This window comes from Maniola jurtina, chromosome 16, assembly GCF_905333055.1.
Source record: "Maniola jurtina chromosome 16, ilManJurt1.1, whole genome shotgun sequence".
Classification (NCBI taxonomy): domain Eukaryota; kingdom Metazoa; phylum Arthropoda; class Insecta; order Lepidoptera; family Nymphalidae; genus Maniola; species Maniola jurtina.
Genome location: NC_060044.1, coordinates 1,796,912 through 1,815,040, shown reverse-complemented (window position 1 = coordinate 1,815,040; position 18,129 = coordinate 1,796,912). Strand labels below are relative to the sequence as shown.

The following is an 18,129-nucleotide window of genomic DNA, read 5'->3' as shown; positions in this document are numbered from 1 at the left end:
ACACAAGCGATAGTCCATTTCATTAAATCTTCGATTTACTCCCCAAGAGCGCGCAACCACACGGTCCTCCGGCTTTCTAACCCACCCACTTCCCACTACCTTCTTAACGTCGTCCAGCGGGTTAGATGTCGTCCCATACTGCGCTTGCTGATACGCGGTCTCCACTCCAGTATACGTCTGCCCCAGCGGCCATCGGTTCTGCGGCAGACGTGGCCTGCCCATTGCCACTTCAGCTGACTAATTCGTTGAGCTATGTCGGTCACTTTGATTCTCCTACGGAGACCTTCATGCCCAGTTAAATAAAGTCATTTATGGAGGTGAACACCCCGTCAAGCTAGTGGGGAGCTAAAAGTGATCATGGGGGCGCCGAAACAGACACAAAAATGCGCTCCTTGTAGGAAATGTTTAAAAAAATAACTTGTGGTTTACACCACACGCAAGACACGTAATATTTCGAGCGGCATCCGACGCTTAGTTTGTATTCTACGAAATTACGATTTTTATCTCAATTTCTTGGTTAAGGCAATCTGGTAAAAGGCTGGTTTAAATTACCCTGTTAAAACGAATTAACATTAATTTCAGCATATTATTCGTCAAACTAGCAGCAATGGTCTAGTGGTAAAATGTCGGCCTCCTATTCGGGACGTCAGGAGTTCGGTCCCGGGCACGCGACTCTAAACTTTTAAGCAATCAAACATGATATAAACGCGGTTTGCTACATTGTTTTATACGAAGAAAAAAATCAAACTTAATATTATAAATGCGAAAGTGTGTCTGTCTGTCTGTCTGCTACCTTTTCACGGCCCAACAGTTTAACCGATTCTGACGAAATTTGGTACAGGGTTAGCTTATATCCCGGGGATGGACACTTATGGGTACTTTTTATACCGGAAAATCAAAAAGTTCCCTAAAAACTCATCCGCTTAACCGATTTGTATAAAATTTGGTACCGAGGTAGCTTGCGTCCCTGTAATTGACTGAATTTATCCCGGATAATCAAACAGTTCCCACGGTATCTTTAAAAACCTAAATCCACGCGGATGAAGTGGCGGCCATCCTCTAGTTATTAATAAAAGAACTAGTTCATACATATATCTACTACATAGTTTAAATACATAATGATATACATTATAATAATAGGACTAAACATTTTGCTGAGTAAGTAGGTACTAATCAAACAACAAATAAATTCCTATAATTATTCACTAATATATTATTCGCGGCGAGTTCATGCGATTTTCCTGAAACGTTCGATTACACATTGAATGTACTTCCGGTGGGCAAACACCGCAAAGACTAAACAAGATTGACAGTAGGTCTAAACCGCATCGTTCATTTACTGCCTGTCTTACTAATAGGTACCTAGTTACCTAAATACTTTTAAAATAAATAAAGCAACTTTATAACATGTAGGTACTAAACTAACGACCCGCCGCTGGCTTTGCACGGGTACCGTATAACAATTTTAGCAGAGATCTCTAATTTTTTTGAAAATAAAACATAAATTGTAATTTCAAGTAATCTCTTGTGTTCCTAGTATACCAATAAGTACCTAACTACATAATTTCAGTATTATTTAGCAAGTTAACCTAGTTATTTAATAAAGCTTTGAATATAACTAGTATGACGCAATAATAAGTATCATCTTCGTCATAAAGTCGTATCATCATACCATTACCATCGTATGATTCATAAAATAAACGAACTGAAGTACCAATCTGATATAATTTACTCTTTGACCTGCGCGCGCGCATTAAAACAATACATATAATAAAGGTCGCAGCACACAGCCCATCCCAGTGGCAGTGGCCGTTACGGTTAGTTTAGTTTAGTTTAGTCTGCCGCCGACGCGCGAGTCGATTATACGTTAGCGCGCGATAGTTTATTTAACAATAACAAACAAAATAAACATGTTGTTCCAAATCACTATTGCAGTGTTGGTGGCCAGTGCGCAGGCTAAATTCTACACAGATTGCGGTATGTAACATGTAATTTTTTTTAAAATCTATGCTCTACTTTATAACTCAAAGAGCCTTTCAGAACAGTAAAAGTAGTTAAAAAACCGGTCAAGTGCGAGTCGGACCTCGCTCTTTTTGGGTTCCGTAGGTACATAATTATGAACATCATATTTCGGATGTATGAAATATTTTTTTCTTTTTCGAGCCGCAACATCGCAATAAAAAAGATCGTGATCGTGAAAGAAAAATACAAAAAATGTTCGTTTGTTTTGGTCACAGCATAAAAACTATTTTATAAATGGTTGTTTTCAGTCTTTATTGTTTAAATACAGTATGTGGTACATAATATACCGAAATTTCATATTTCTAACTGGTTTAGTTTTTGAGGAAAACCATCACAAAAATTATTTAAATTTCATTATTTTTAAGTTGAAAAAGAATTAAAAATATATTCGTATTCTACTCAATGAGTTCTAATCGATGATACCCCACATGGTAGTGTAAGAAAATTTTCTTTTTTCAGCTCGTTTTTCATGTATACCAGAAAAATTAACATTTCTAATTCAATATTTGGTTTTGGCCTTTGGATCAACGTTCTACACCAAATACCTACCAAAATTTCAAATTTGTATGTCTTTTCGTCTACGAGCTTAAGACCTACAAGTATGACACGCGGACGGTTATACAGACAGCAGAGTGACATTAATAGGGCTCCAACCTTTGGGTACGGAATCCTAAAAACACAATAAGAAAGAACTGATTCTAATATTTGTATCCACCTATTTTCCTTAATCGAGAAGGAAAAAAATGGTAAATATAGTGCACAAAGTACCTAAGTACTTTCTGAATCGTGACCGTCAATTTAATAAATCGATGATTGTGGATTTGTGACCAACCATTTTTCAATCAATCAATCAATATTATTTATTGCATAGGTATTCATACGCATATATTTATATATGCTTTTCTCTTCGAACATGCATAGCGCGGTGCTGTCTTTTCTCTACTTCTTTATCGCGAGGCTGATAAGTCATTGTCTAAGAAACTGTATGCTAATAAGAATTTCATGCACAGACCGCGTACCGAACAAAACTGTAATTAATTACTAATTACAGAAAATGAAGAAGGTTACAGAGATAGTTATAAGAGTACTAGTTAAGAAGAGGAAAACAGAATATTTTGTGATGTGATGCGTAACAACAAGAAAAGAACTGCTTCACAACATAATTAACATCTGGAAAGGTAGACAGGAAGCGTTTTTTAAATTCTCTATACGCATACGCTTGACCACAATCACACCTGATGGAAAGTGACTCGCACATATCAGGTGTGATTGTGGTCAAGGTTAGGCCATATCGTCACTTTCCATTAGATGCGATTGTGGTCAAGCGTATGGCCGCCTAAGACAGCCCGTGTCATAAAAACTTGCGAAATCAGGGATGTGTGAGGGTACTATACATATGTATAGCAAGGGATGACGTTGCATTGAAAATAGGTTTTGCGAAATGACGGCTTTGAGTTACCAAGTAGATACGACCTTTTATCATCACGTCATGAGCTCAAGGGTCACTTGTGACGGCCATTCGGTCATCTACCCGCTTACAAAAGAGAATTCCTTTATTACAATACGCACATATTATTATTATAATGACTATCACTTACCTACCTACCCAGTCTATTTAAGGTTACTCTACTAGTATGTATCTTCCTATTTTGTTTGTTTTCATAATTGAACTAACGTTTTTAACCCCCGACCCAAAAAGAGGGGTGTTATAAGTTTGACGTGTGTATCTGTGTATCGGTGTATCTGTGTATCTGTCTGTGGCATCGTAGCTCCTAAACTAATGAACCGATTTTAATTTAGTTTTTTTTGTTTGAAAGGTGGCTTGATCGAGAGTGTTCTTAGCTATAATCCAAGAAAATCGGTTCAGCCGTTTGAAAGTTATCAGCTCTTTTCTTGTTACTGTAACCTTCACTTGTCGGGGGTGTTATAAATTTTTAATTAACACTTGTTGATGAATGATTATGATATTTTGTACCTATTTGATTTAGCCAGGTAACCTGCCCGTGTGCCTAAGTGTTGCGGGTAACAGCAGTGTTTGGGCCGGTGTACCCTGGTAACATGGTTAACAATAATTTCTCATCATGGGATATAGTTAGCCATGGCTAATTGATTTGGCAGGGAGGGAGTTTTATAGGATATATTTCGGAGAGTGTGCACAGGAACTGTTCGAACTTTACCATTTTACCATCGAACCGCAAGACGTCGGGCGAGTTTCCATCCTTATGTCGTTGACATTCCATCTACACGCACGAAACGTTTTGCGTCTTCATTCCTCATACGCATGGCTAAGGTTTGGAATACTCTTCCGCGATCTGTGTTTCCTACCAATTACAATCCGGGTATCTTTAAAACAAGAGTGAATAGGCACCTTCTAGGTAAACGCGTCCCATCTTAGACCACATCATCACTTTCCATCAGGTGTGATTGTGGTCAAGCGCTTACCTATCACACTAATATTATAAAGGCGAAAGTTTGTATGTGTGTGTGTGTGTGTGTGTGTGTGTGTGTGTGTGTGTGTAGGTTTGTTACTCCTTCACGCAAAAACTACTGGATGGATTGGGCTGAAATTTAGAATGGAGATAGATTATACCCTGGATTAGCACATAGGCTACTTTTTATCCCGGAAAATCGGGAAAAGAGTTCCCACGGGAATTTCAAAAAACCTACATCCACGCGAATGAAGTCGCGGGTATCAGCTAGTAGTGAATAAAAAAAAAAAAAGAGTGTTATCCGCGCGTCCCTCTGAGTGTCCCGAGCTGAGGGCGCAGTAGACGCACCCTTGGGGTATTAAATAAAGCACGTGCATTGTAAGGTCTACATCTCTTGAGGATGCTCCGGTGTCGGAGCGAAACGTGCGTCGAGTGTATTTTGGTGCATTTGTGTGGTGTTGCGTGGTACTTGGGGCTTGCTTGGTGGCTGGCTTTTCCTGCATACTTAGCGGTGTGGGAGGGCGGGCGGTACATGCCGCATGCTGTATATTGCACCATACAGATTTGCCTTTTTCAGCGGATTAGAGATCAGATTCCTTGTATGATGGATATTCGCAAAGTAGGTAACGTCTGCATACAACATTCTCCGAGACATTCAAATCCGTAAAGAATTTAGATGAAAAGAATCCCGTGCGGAATTAATTCCGGAGTGCCCGCGCTTCTATGTAGTTCTATAGTTGACAGATTTTGCGGGGAAAAGCGTACGGCCCGTGGTACGCGCTAGGTCTTACTTATTCCTATTTACTGACTGACTGGACTAGACTGACCCGAATCGGTTTTCACCAAAAAATGTCTAGAAACTTCACTTCTACCCTTCGGTGCCTGTTTTTTTATACGCTCGCGGGTTCTGCTAGATCTTTCTTCACACTTAATGAGTAGGATCGTCTCAAGTTACGCTTGCACGTGCCACAGTGGCTCGTGGCCATTGTTATTCATTCCTACACGTCATTTGACCGTCATAGTTGACGCGTGATGATATCGGTGATTGCTATGGCTTTTGTATCAACTTTTATCAACCCGTCTTTTACAGGAAATGCCTACCTTTATTCGCCGTCCTCGTCGTCAACATCAATCTATAGATGACACATTTGCAGCTGAACATAGGTCTCTTTTAGGGACTTCCACATGTCAGTCTTTTTTTCTTTTTATAGAATACTAGAGGATGCCCGCGACTTCGTCCGCGTGGGTTAAGGTTCTTAAATTTCCCGTCGGAACTCTTTGATTTTCTGGGATAAAAAGTAGCCTATGTCCTACCCCGGGATGTAAGCTAACTCTGTACCTGTCAAAGTCAGTTAAACTGTTGGGCCCTGAAAAACTAGCAGACAGACAGGCAGGCACACTTTTGCATTTATAATGCAATATCAGTATTAGTATGGAAGTATGGATTAGTCATGCTATTCATGACTAATATTCCTCTTTCCCCTCCAAATAAGCGTAAAGCTTGTGCTAGGAGTGGGTACGACAATAGTGCAACGGGTGGGGTTTGAACCACCGACCTTTCAGAATTCAGTCGCTCTTTCACCGTTGAGCTATTGAGGCTCTACTTGCATCTTGTCTTGCGCCGCCTGAATCCAGCGGCTTCCTACAGCTCTTTTGATATCGTCGGTTCACCTATTGCAGGGTCTCCCGAGTTCCAATGCTTCGCTTTCCGGTGCGAGGTCGCCGTTCCTACCTTTGACCTTGGGAGCCTAACATTTATTGTGTTATCGAACTATATGCCCTGCCCATTGCCACTTCAGCTTCGCAACCCGTTTAGCCGTGTCGGTTCCTCTGGTTCTCCTACGGATCTCCTCATTTCTGAAAATCAATAACTAAAACTAGGTGTTAGGAGGTACTTAGGTGGGGCTATGTCAATGAACAAATCAGTTCAACAAAACTATTAACAAAGCCACCTATATGATTAATATTTAACCGATAATGTTATCCTTTATAATAATTATGTATGTATTCCTACCTATACATTGTTTATACATGGTTTGTGGTAGATATGTAATAATAAAATAGGTAAGTACCTATCTATACATATAACAAAATTGTAGAAAAGTGGTGTCTGTACAATGGAAATATATAAAAAAAAGTAGTTATAGAATATAACTAGCTTATTGCCGATTCATCCGTATGGACTATACAAACTTCAAACCCCTATTTTACCCCCTTAGGGGTTGAATTTTCAAAAATTCTTTCTTAGTGGATGTCAACAACATAATAGCTATCTGCATGCCAAACAGGCCGATCCGTCTAGTAGTTTGACTTATGCGTTGATAATTCAGTCAGTCAGTCAGTCAACTTTTCCTTTTATATTATGTACCTATTTAGATAAGCCCGCTAAAGTAGCTTTAAATGACGATGTCAGTTAAATTATTTATTTACAAAATGACTTTTTGGTTATAAAAATAAATGTACTGTAATATCCGCTGTCCTATTTATGTAAGTAGGTACCTAAACCTTAGTAAATACTAAATAGGTAGGTAGGTACAATAAATAACATACCTACTTGTACAATAACATTATATCGTCAACAAAACAAATATTACTAAGTACTGCGGAAATCATCAATTGGTAATGACTAATGACTTATTTTGTGATGACTTTTTATAGGTAGGTAAGTAGGTAAATAATACCTACTTAATTGTAGGTAGGTAGGTACTTGATTTTACGTAGACCGCTTTTGCAGATAAAAATAATTAGCTTTAGGTAGGTTTTTGTAATTAATATTAAAATAATATGCTGGTAGGCTGGTAGTTATGCTATGTACCCACCTATAGTTCCTATACATATATCCTAAGCTGATGCCTAGTTCCATGTACCTACCTAGGACTTAGGCATACATGTTTTAATATGTAATTATATGCTTTAAATAGATATATAGGTATTAGGTACCTAGGTAAGAAGTAGGTACTTTTGCTTAAATGAATAACTATGTGTGCTAATTGGGCAGGACTGCAATGATTTGCACCGAAACTTTTGGTGCTATTTGGAAACAGCACCAAAAGAAATACTCATAGAATAGTTGTTAATAAATATTAAAATTCCATTTGTTTTGTATTTCGCCATATTATCTAGAGAGTCTATGGAATCTTTATTTTACGATCGCTTTTGTAAATACGGAATTTGTATGCAGTGTTAGGTACATCGAGTTTTTAATGATTTTTGAATTATTTAAATAGTTGTGCATTCTATTATTTATAGTTACTAAGTATCTAACTATGTACTACTTAATATGTTCGAATCGCAAGGAAACCTTTAAATAAAAATAAGAATTGGAAAATTATGACTCAATGCTCAATGATAATTAATGAAATACTTACAGCACATACAGCTACTATGTAGTGTGAAAATCATTAATTTATGCTAACTATTCATGTAGTCCAACTTTACCCATTAGTTGGTGTGACCGCCACTGGAGTTAATAAGCTAACTTTGTTGATCTAACTTTACAAACATTCAACTTTTATGGCGAACGTACTTACATAATCATATTTTCTCTATTTTTTATATGTATAGGTAATATGCCGTATCTAATCAAACTTTTTTAGACCTCCGAACTAAACAAAATGGTTTTCTGGAACGGTGACCAATGAGGCAATTTTCTAACTTTTACAACAAGAGCACATGCCTCACTTACAGTTACGTCCGAATGAAAAAACAGGGCTTTACCTGAACATTCTAAAACAGATTTTTATTTATTTTTATGCATAATAGTTTTTGATTTGTCGTGCAAAATGTCGGAAAAATTACCCGAGTATGGAACCCGTGGTGCGCGAGTCTGACTCGCACTTGGCCGGTTTTTTTATTAGGTACACTACCTACATACAATAGCTAGCTCTGTTATCTTGTAAGGGGAAGGCTCCGGCTTCGATACCCAGCAGTCACTTTGAGAGTTATTTTTAAATTGGCCCAGGTTTGGTGGGAGACTTGACGCTGGCTATGAAAATGGAAATGAAAAATGTTTATTTACCAAATTTAAAGTCTTTTATATTTTATTTTTTATTTTTAGCTATGTTACTATAGCAACGATCATTCCGGTACGATGCCACGAATCACATGAGTAGAGCCGCGAATTATACAATGCAAATACCATCGCAATATTACAGTGCGATGTATCGACTCTACAGGTAGCTCAGGTCGCGAAATGTGCCATAGTGAAAAATAACTTAAACTTATTGTGATTAGGAACGAATTTAGCTTGCACATTACAACAATGTCGTATTTCAGTAATTGCACCAAGTCAACAATGACCCCGCGTGAATCAAATGATGATGTTACTAAGTAGGTATGTACTTAGTAGAATTACCAAATAAGAACACTACATTAGGTAAAATAAAGTCAAGTGCGAGTCGGACTTTCACATGAAGGGTTCCGTACCTATACTATCGTATAAGAACTATAAGAAATGACACTTTAATTTTTTTTCAAATTTTCATGGCTGCAATTTTTAAATTTTTAGTATTTGTTGTGATAGCGGCAGTAGAAATGCACATTATGTGAAAATTTCAGGTCTCTACCTATTATGGTTCACGAGATACAGTCCACTGACTGACGGACGGACAGACGGCCAGCGGAGTCTTAGTAATAGAGTCCCGTTTGCAGCATTCGGGTACGAAATCCTAAATATGAGCACCAAGCTATTTCAACTAGGGTAGGCAATGGATTTATGTATCTACGACCTATACATTGATAGCTGGTGTAGAGAGGAGAAATGAAGTTATACGGGGACGAAATGAAATGAAATACGACTTTTTTACTTCCAGGTTCGAAATTATCGAGCGTGCAAAGCGTAGGGGTCAGCGGGTGCTTGGAAGACGCCAAAGAGTGTGTGCTGAAGAGGAACTCCAATGTCACCATCAGCGTTGACTTCACTCCTTGTAAGTTTATTTACCCTTGTATGTTCCAAGGTTCTGCAAGCCTATACCATACCTATCTCAGTGGCATATAAACGAACCTCGAACAAATGTCTACTCAAAGAATTCAAAAAGAATCAAAGGCTTTCGTTGCTTATACAGCTATGAATCCTCAAATTCTTTGGACAACGACAGAGATCGACAACATCAAACAACGCGGATAAAAGATCGATTGTAGGTATAGCACAAGTCTACGTATATTTTTTAAAATTTTCCATAACAGCTAATCAGGTACAACTAAATTACATATTTTTCACCTCACTAGCTCAAAAAGGGCGCCTTTGCTGTCTAAAATCAGTCAGGAAAAATCGTTATTGCTCACTCAGTGAGAAAAAGTGTTGAACTTCTCTTGAGACAACACTTTTTCTCACTGAGTGAACGAAAACGACTTTTGCTCACTGGTTTTAGACAGCAAAGGCGGCCTTTTTGAGCTAGTAAAGTGAAAAAGCTGTACCTATTTCATTTAGAACATGTTTTTTACTTCCAGCGGTGGACATAAAAAGCCTGGAGACGGTGGTGCACGGAGTCATCATGAACCTGCCCGTGCCCTTCCCTCTGCCGCAGCCCGACGCCTGCAAGGACTGTGGACTCACTTGCCCCATCAAGGTATACCCACCTCTAGTCCCAGATTATATCTATGGCCTATGGACGTAATGCGCCTGGAGACGGTGGTGCACGGAGTCATCATGAACCTGCCCGTGCCTTTCCCTCTGCCGCAGCCCGACGCCTGCAAGGACTGTGGACTCACTTGCCCCATCAAGGTATACCCACCTCTAGTCCCAGATTATATCTATGGCCTATGGACATAATGGTGCACGGAGTCATCATGAACCTGCCCGTGCCTTTCCCTCTGCCGCAGCCCGACGCCTGCAAGGACTGTGGACTCACTTGCCCCATCAAGGTATACCCACCTCTAGTCCCAGATTATATCTATGGCCTATGGACATAATGCGCCTGGAGACGGTGGTGCACGGAGTCATCATGAACCTGCCCGTGCCTTTCCCTCTGCCGCAGCCCGACGCCTGCAAGGACTGTGGACTCACTTGCCCCATCAAGGTATACCCACCTCTAGTCCCAGATTATATCTATGGCCTATGGACATAATGGTGCACGGAGTCATCATGAACCTGCCCGTGCCTTTCCCTCTGCCGCAGCCCGACGCCTGCAAGGACTGTGGACTCACTTGCCCCATCAAGGTATACCCACCTCTAGTCCCAGATTATATCTATGGCCTATGGACATAATGCGCCTGGAGACGGTGGTGCACGGAGTCATCATGAACCTGCCCGTGCCTTTCCCTCTGCCGCAGCCCGACGCCTGCAAGGACTGTGGACTCACTTGCCCCATCAAGGTATACCCACCTCTAGTCCCAGATTATATCTATGGCCTATGGACATAATGCGCCTGGAGACGGTGGTGCACGGAGTCATCATGAACCTGCCCGTGCCTTTCCCTCTGCCGCAGCCCGACGCCTGCAAGGACTGTGGACTCACTTGCCCCATCAAGGTATACCCACCTCTAGTCCCAGATTATATCTATGGCCTATGGACATAATGGTGCACGGAGTCATCATGAACCTGCCCGTGCCTTTCCCTCTGCCGCAGCCCGACGCCTGCAAGGACTGTGGACTCACTTGCCCCATCAAGGTATACCCACCTCTAGTCCCAGATTATATCTATGGCCTATGGACATAATGCGCCTGGAGAAGGTGCAGAGGTTATCATGTACGTGCCCGTGCCCCAGCCCGGTGCTCAGGCTTCCTCACCTAGCTTCTTCCCGCCGCGCCGCCCTGAAATAGTCTGTCCATCTTGACAGAAGGGTTCTAGGTCTTTGCAGTTCCCTCGGGATACCCTTTAATCGATTTATATGAAATTTGATTCAGAGGTAGTCGCGAAAATTGACATGAAACTTTTTATCCCGGAAAATCAAATTGTATGCACAGGATTTTTAAAATCCTAAATCCTCGCGGATGAAGTCGCGGGCATCATCTAGTACCTACCTATTATAATAGAAAGAAAAACAATGATGTACCTAGAAAAGCGTAAAAAAGTCCGTAATAGGCTTTTTATTTCTCTTGTTTAATCGATCAACTTTTAGCAATAGAAACTAAGTTTTTCATGTCCATTTCGTGACCAATCCGAATACGATTTCCACTAAACCGATGTTCACTTTGTCATTTAAGTACCCTTTTTTCAGGCTGGAACCAAATCAAGCTACAAGGCAACATTCCCCATCCTCAAGTCGTATCCTAAAGTGAAGGTGGACGTCAAATGGGAACTGCAGAACGGCGAAGACGAAGACCTGGTCTGCGTGCTAATACCCGCTAGAATTCACTAGAATTAGCGCTTAATTAGTGGTTTAAGTTAACTAGTATAAAGCCCCACACACACATAAGGCGTGACGGAACTGTGCACAACGCTGTCCTAAAAGTCGTATGACCGCACGGGTCCAATAACTTCGACTTATCATACAAAAAGTACGTTAAAATACTCCTTGTACCTACTCATATACATTGCCGTATGATTTATAATTTTTATGATAGTGTTTTTGCGTACCTACAAATTTCTAAATAAATTAATAGATACCGCGGGAGACGCAGGTTCAAACCTGGCCGGAGAATGCCGACAGGCTAGCACTAACTACTTAGGGTTTGGATCGCCAGCAATGACGATCGATCAATGTGAAAAAAAAAACCAGTCTAACAAAATATACACCTGTATGAGCGCAGAGAATGGAGGAAAGGAGAAAGCTCGAATGTCTGGGCCATATAATGCTCAACTCAAAATATGACTTGCTACAGCTTATAATACAGGGCAAGATAAAAGGCAAATGTAGACCTGGCTGTAGAAGAACATCCTGGCTTAAGAACCTTCGCCAGTGGTTCAAATACAACATGAGTAGATGGTCAGTGTTTAGGGCAGCAGTGAACAAAATCCAGTTAACCTTAATTATTGCCAGAAGAAGATGCAAATGTGACGTGCTTGTATGGTGTGTGTGTGTTTCAGGCTTAATACTAAACTAATTGTAGGCTCGATTAAGGTGCACGTTCACTGTGTGTAAACAAAGAATAAAGATTGTCTTGCCTAAGTTGTTCACCAAAGTTAAGTGAGATATTTGTATGTCACATAGATTTTAAGTATAAATTATCAAAAATGTATACTATGACTTTCATTTATTTCACATCCACAACCTACACAAAATTATAGCTGTAGGTATACAATAGTTCGAAATAACTCATGATCCATCCGCCGCCGGCTCACTACTGAGGATGGGTCTCCTCCCAGAATGAGAAGGACTTAGGCCACACTGGCCAAGTGCAGATTACCTCGTTCTTGTCTGCTTTAGAGAGTACTGAACCCATGCTTTGCAAAACTTTGGTCATATGGGAGTTTTTATAAGAATATTATGGTATCATAGATTCTTCTTGATCTATTTCTAAATGCTCCACAATTACTTCTTCTGTTTGTTGACTCCAAAGATCAATAATGTCATCCAGTTGATTGCAGTGGGATTCAAAATCATTCATACTGAAATTTGAAATGATTGAAGCAATTTTTTTACATTTGAATAAAGCTACCTTGTATTTTTGCTCAGCATTTAGTATGCGTTTCTTGTGAGAGCGTTTGCTACTAGACCGCAGGTTTTTTAAATCTTTCAGTTTTACGGATTTTCCCGTTTTTTCCTGTAAATAGGCTTGTACAAGTTTTTGGTTACAATTCTCTTTTAACATTTTTATTGCTTCAACTTTGTCTTCCATTTCTAATTTTCTTTGCTTTGGCATATTTTTAAATAGTTGTCTATCTAGGGGATGGTTGTGGTTTTCTGTCATATGCACAATTTTAAGTTTGGTTCCATTGCTGTTTAAAGCCAGTTTAATGGCCATGGGGCAGTTATCCTTATAACTAGAAGTTTTCCTTAATCCACTACTTTCAGATTTAAACAGCCTGCCTCCCTTTTTACATGCATAAATAATGCTGTAATATTTTAATTCTGGGTTGTAAGTCTTTAGTTTCAATGGACATACAGCTTTCATCTTTTCTATCGTTCGACTGTCCCGTTTCCACAGTTGTACACAGTTTTCGGTTTCATAGTTTCTGATATATTGATCAAGGAGTTCTAAAGATGAGAATTCTGGATAACTGACACTCATTTTTACTGATAACTTAGTTAAAGTAACGCAGTAACGCAAAAAAATCTTAGAAATTCGTAAAAGTACAAAATATCACAACAAACACAGGTTATGTTTCATCGTTTTCATATTACAAGTAAAACATATTCTCTTGGATCTAGTGTTTTAGTTTTCGCATATTTTCGTAACAACTTTAATTCACTTTTCGCTTTCAAGTTTCAATACCTAACCTATTTTAAAGGTTATAATTTTTTTCAGCATTCAGCTGACACTGACAGTCAGCTGAGCTGCAAGGGTTTCTACTTATGATCTTCGGTTTACCCTAGTTTCTATATCAATTCACCCAAAAATTCAAAATCCCTTGATTTAAAACACATAGTTATTATTACTTGTAACGTTGGCGGACATCATTATTTAGTTTTAATAACACTTCATAACGAGAAAACTATTCTATTAGCCAAAGTGCAGAATGAGGATCTTTTTAATTCTGCCCTTCAGAGCCTACTTTTGACTAATCTATATGAATTCAAAATATAATGTTGGTGGGTATAAAAAAATGTGGCTATGAACATGAAGTTCGATTCTACCCTAAGTTCTTATCAACATACAAACGCCCTAAGCCGTACCTAATATTAGTCGTTTCACCCTAAAATATGGTGAAATCCCTAAACGTGGAAACACTGCTACCGTCGTAGTATTGATCGCTCCCTTGGATGAAAGATGATCGCTCCTGTATGGTCTATGGTAGTTTATCAGACAAAGAATAGAGTAAAGATGCCCACGCACTCGAACTGAACTGCAGCGCGCGGCAGTGACGTACGCGCGTCGCGGCTGGAGAGAATATCGTGCGGGGCGCTGACGCGACGCGCAGTTCCGCTGCGTTCAGTTCAAATGCATGGGCACCTTAAATATTATGTCCCTTAGAGTAGAGGACCACGAACCAAAACTAAAGATGGATCGAGCGCTCCTGATAGTAATGAAGCAACTGGCATTATAGCTACTGTAGAGCTATATGAATATGGCATCTCACTCACTCGACCACCAGTTGCGCTACCCTCCCTTTTTTCACGTACTACGTTAAGGGAGGGAAAACGTAGTATGTACCTATAGCCTAAGCAGTGTAGTCCAACTCGAGTCAATTTTGAAACGCTAACTCAGTGTCTTATTACACGATAGTCTGAGTCCCGGATTCGATTCCCGACTGGGGTAATTTGGGAATGAAAGGGCCTGATTTTGGATTCCAAGGGCCTAACATACTGGACTGAGGAATCAAGTGATTTAAGTAACGAGTCTAGCTAAAACATAATGTCTGGTCAGACAGACAAACAATGAAGTCCTTTATGGGTTCCTTTTTTCTCTAGAAATACCAGGGAACCCTAAAAATAGAAATTCTAATTAGTAGATAAGTAGATAACACCTTGATGTAGGGGCAAGGCATGAAAACGAAAGGACCATTTTATTAAAAAAATATTTATTTGATAAATGCTTCATGCAAATGTACAAAAATAAAATGTTATCGTACATTTAAACAGGCTATAATATTTTTAGTTTCACTGTTTAAGGCAGATTCACACCAAGCACTTACACGTGACCATCGATGTATATGGATTAGCCTTTCCCATACAATTCCGTCCGCAAAAATACGCTTGAATCTTACGTCATCGTCATTGACAAAGTCAATAGACTTTTGCAAATTCTATTGACTTTTTGAGCGCGTTTTTTATCTTCGAAGGGCCTATCCATATACATCGATGCACGTGACACGTGCGTAGTGACGCGCGTAAACCCCTAACATACCGGGTTACGCATACATCCACGCTTTACGCAAGCGGTGTTCCATGTAATGTAATATAACGCAATGGTACGCTCTACGTCTACGCTTACGCAGCCAGTGTGAGCAGCTATTATAAAGTATACTTTAAATGTATAAGAAAACGCACAAATGCGTACATTTTGAGATCTCACTTGCCATTTTAGTTCTATACATAATATATCAACTGTCATGTCAAAGTAAGATCTCAAAATGTATGCATTATACAATAGCAGACACGTTAAGTAAACCAAAAAATGGTATGATCTCTATTGAACAATGTTGCTAAGTAACTTATACACATACTTATTACAGATAGACTAAATTCAGCCGTTAGATTTAGTAAGGTATACTCGTCTCATAGATCTTGATCTAACTAACCTATCTACTTAATTTTAAAAACCTATAGTAGCCAATGTGCGGCCAAGTTTTGGACCTCAGATAAACAAAGATTTAATCTAAAATACATCTTTCTGTTGACTAGTACGTACACTTAAACAATAATTATAATCAATATAAAAGAAATTTTATTTGAAATACTAAAGACTTCATTAATAAGAATAATAATGCAAATAGGGTTCTTGTATACAGAAGCAGTTTTTCGGTAAGAGTCAACATAAGGCTATTTTGCCTTTTTAACCTCCAACCCAAAAAGAGGAGTATTATAAGTTTGACGTGTGTATCTTTGTATCTGCCTGTGGCATCGTAGCTCCTAAACTAATGAACCAATTTTAATTTAGTTTTTTTTTTTGTTTGAAAGGTGGCTTGATCAAGAGTGTTCTTAGCTATAATCCAAGAAAATCGGTTCAGCCGTTTGAAAGTTATCAGCTCTTTTCTAGTTACTGTAACCTTCACTTGTCGGGGGTGTTATAAATTCTTTATTTACACTAGTGTTATCTTATACCTATTAACCTGTGAGAGCTCATAAGATAATATGGAGCTATACTGACCGCACCGATAGCAACCAACCCGCACCGACCTATTGGTATATTATACCGGAGACCTGCGGCTCGATTGCGATAGAATGACAGCTACAATGTCGCAATCACCTCTGATTGGTTGACGCTCACTCACTATTGGTTAAAATGCATTGTTGCAACAAGAATAACATTTTAGCCAATAACAACAGTAGCGATTGTAATAATGATTGATGCAGGTTTTATGGAATCAAGCTACTGTTCTTTATACAAGCACCCTTAGACTGATACTTTCATAAAAACTACTATACACTTACATGCAGTTTTTTAAACTAAAATATTAGGCCTAGAATCAAACTTTATTTACAAATCAGATTAACCCAATACATAATCCATTGTAATACCTCAATCATAAGCAATTAAAAAAAAGTATTTTTGACCAAATGCCCATACCGGCTCACAACTGAACACAGACAGTTTCCTCTTAGAATGAGAGGGGCTTAGGCCATAGTCAGCCACTCTGACCCAGCGCGCATTGACAGACATCACACGCCTTTGAGAATAATTTCCCTTATGATGTTTTTCTTCATCAAGCACATAACTCCCTAAAAGTTATAAAGTCCATGCCCGAATTGAACCCCAACCTTTCTGATAGGAGCCTGGCGTGTTAACCACTAGGCTACCATGGGCTATCAGGCTTTCGTTGTAATATCTATACCAAATTACAACACTAATTAAATTACACCTGTAATTCAATGGCCGATCACTTTTTCTTAATAGAACTTTTACACCTACAACAAAGCACTTGGCTATTCTTGTCCTTTTTAAAATGCAAATTAAATTCTTGCTTAAAAATCTTTCTGTACATTGATTCCTTGACAAGTACTTCATCATCCTTGCCACAATCTGTTACGTACATATTGTACATCTGTTTTATTGTTAGATTTGACTCTAAATACTGTTTCTTTCTTGAAAACTGCTTTATAGGTTTCGAATCGACTGTAGGAAAAGACATTATATGTTTTCTAACCCTGTCCTTAACTTCTGTGGGTAAAGAATGAGCGCTAGCTTCCGATAAACCTCTACCATCAGGTTTTGGTAAGTTCATTTCAGATTTACCTGAATGGACATTATATACAGGCTTCTGAGATATCGCTAGCGTGCCTAAGTAAAAATTCTTGCATACCGTATACCTCACTGCTCTAACTAGAAAGAAATACTTGAAAGAATACTTTCTCTTATGATTACCATCCATTAGTTTGTTATGTTTAACATAATTTCTTTCTGTTGTATTAAGTAAAAAATGTTTCTTTTCATTTGCGTTTAGGGAGTAGAAAGCTTTGAATATATGTTGTCGATCTACGTCATTAATTCTTTCGTTGCATTTATACCTACAGGACTTTAGGCAGTCTTTAGTGTTCCTGACCCGTCGTTCGGGGACCAGTTTGCCCCGTCTGCTCACATAGGCCTCTCCTCTCTGGTGTTTCAGTTTGCGAACATTGCAGGCCCATTTGCTAGGATTCGGTATTTGGTTGCGAGCACGCTTTTTCATGGATGCTACATCTACAGAGTCTCCTTTGACTTGACATTCTGGCTTGACCCTGAAATAAAAGCATTTCTGAAGGCACTTGCTACACGCTTCTCTACACAAACGCAAACAATTATTCTATTATTTATTGTTCTAGATCGAAAACTAAGCTAATTGTTTTCAATTATTCTGTTGATTATTTATGCCTGACAACAATATTCCTGACAACAATAAATATTGTTGTAAGTGTAACCTTTGACAAGACATGTAGGTTTTGAGCTTAGAGCTGGAAATGATGATGATGAAAACACACTAAAATTATTGAATACTTAC

General features: G+C 39.0%; 3 protein-coding genes across 6 annotated transcripts in view; 1 reads left to right on the top strand and 2 right to left on the bottom strand.

Moving 5' to 3' along the window:
• Nucleotides 1-18,129, bottom strand: part of LOC123873369 — a 43,075-nt gene that overhangs the window by 9,402 nt on the left and 15,544 nt on the right. For 3 of the 4 annotated variants that reach the window (XM_045918212.1, XM_045918214.1, XM_045918213.1), the window contains exon 4: nt 16,166-17,869. In XM_045918212.1, the coding sequence (XP_045774168.1) occupies nt 17,032-17,869 (838 nt within the window). In that variant the 3' untranslated portion in view covers nt 16,166-17,031. Of the gene's footprint in view, nt 1-16,165; nt 17,870-18,129 lie in introns of those variants that run through there. The other variant, XM_045918215.1, reaches the window with a different exon arrangement.
• Nucleotides 1,785-12,569, top strand: LOC123873380 (ecdysteroid-regulated 16 kDa protein). Its single transcript, XM_045918226.1, has 4 exons — nt 1,785-1,977; nt 9,263-9,376; nt 9,900-10,018; nt 11,609-12,569. Exons 1-4 carry the CDS (start codon nt 1,911-1,913, stop codon nt 11,747-11,749), a joined length of 441 nt encoding a protein of 146 aa, XP_045774182.1. The 5' UTR covers nt 1,785-1,910; the 3' UTR covers nt 11,750-12,569.
• LOC123873373 lies at nt 12,767-13,812 on the bottom strand. The gene has a single exon (XM_045918218.1). The coding sequence runs from the start codon at nt 13,560-13,562 to the stop codon at nt 12,816-12,818; it is 747 nt and encodes a 248-aa protein (XP_045774174.1). The 5' UTR covers nt 13,563-13,812; the 3' UTR covers nt 12,767-12,815.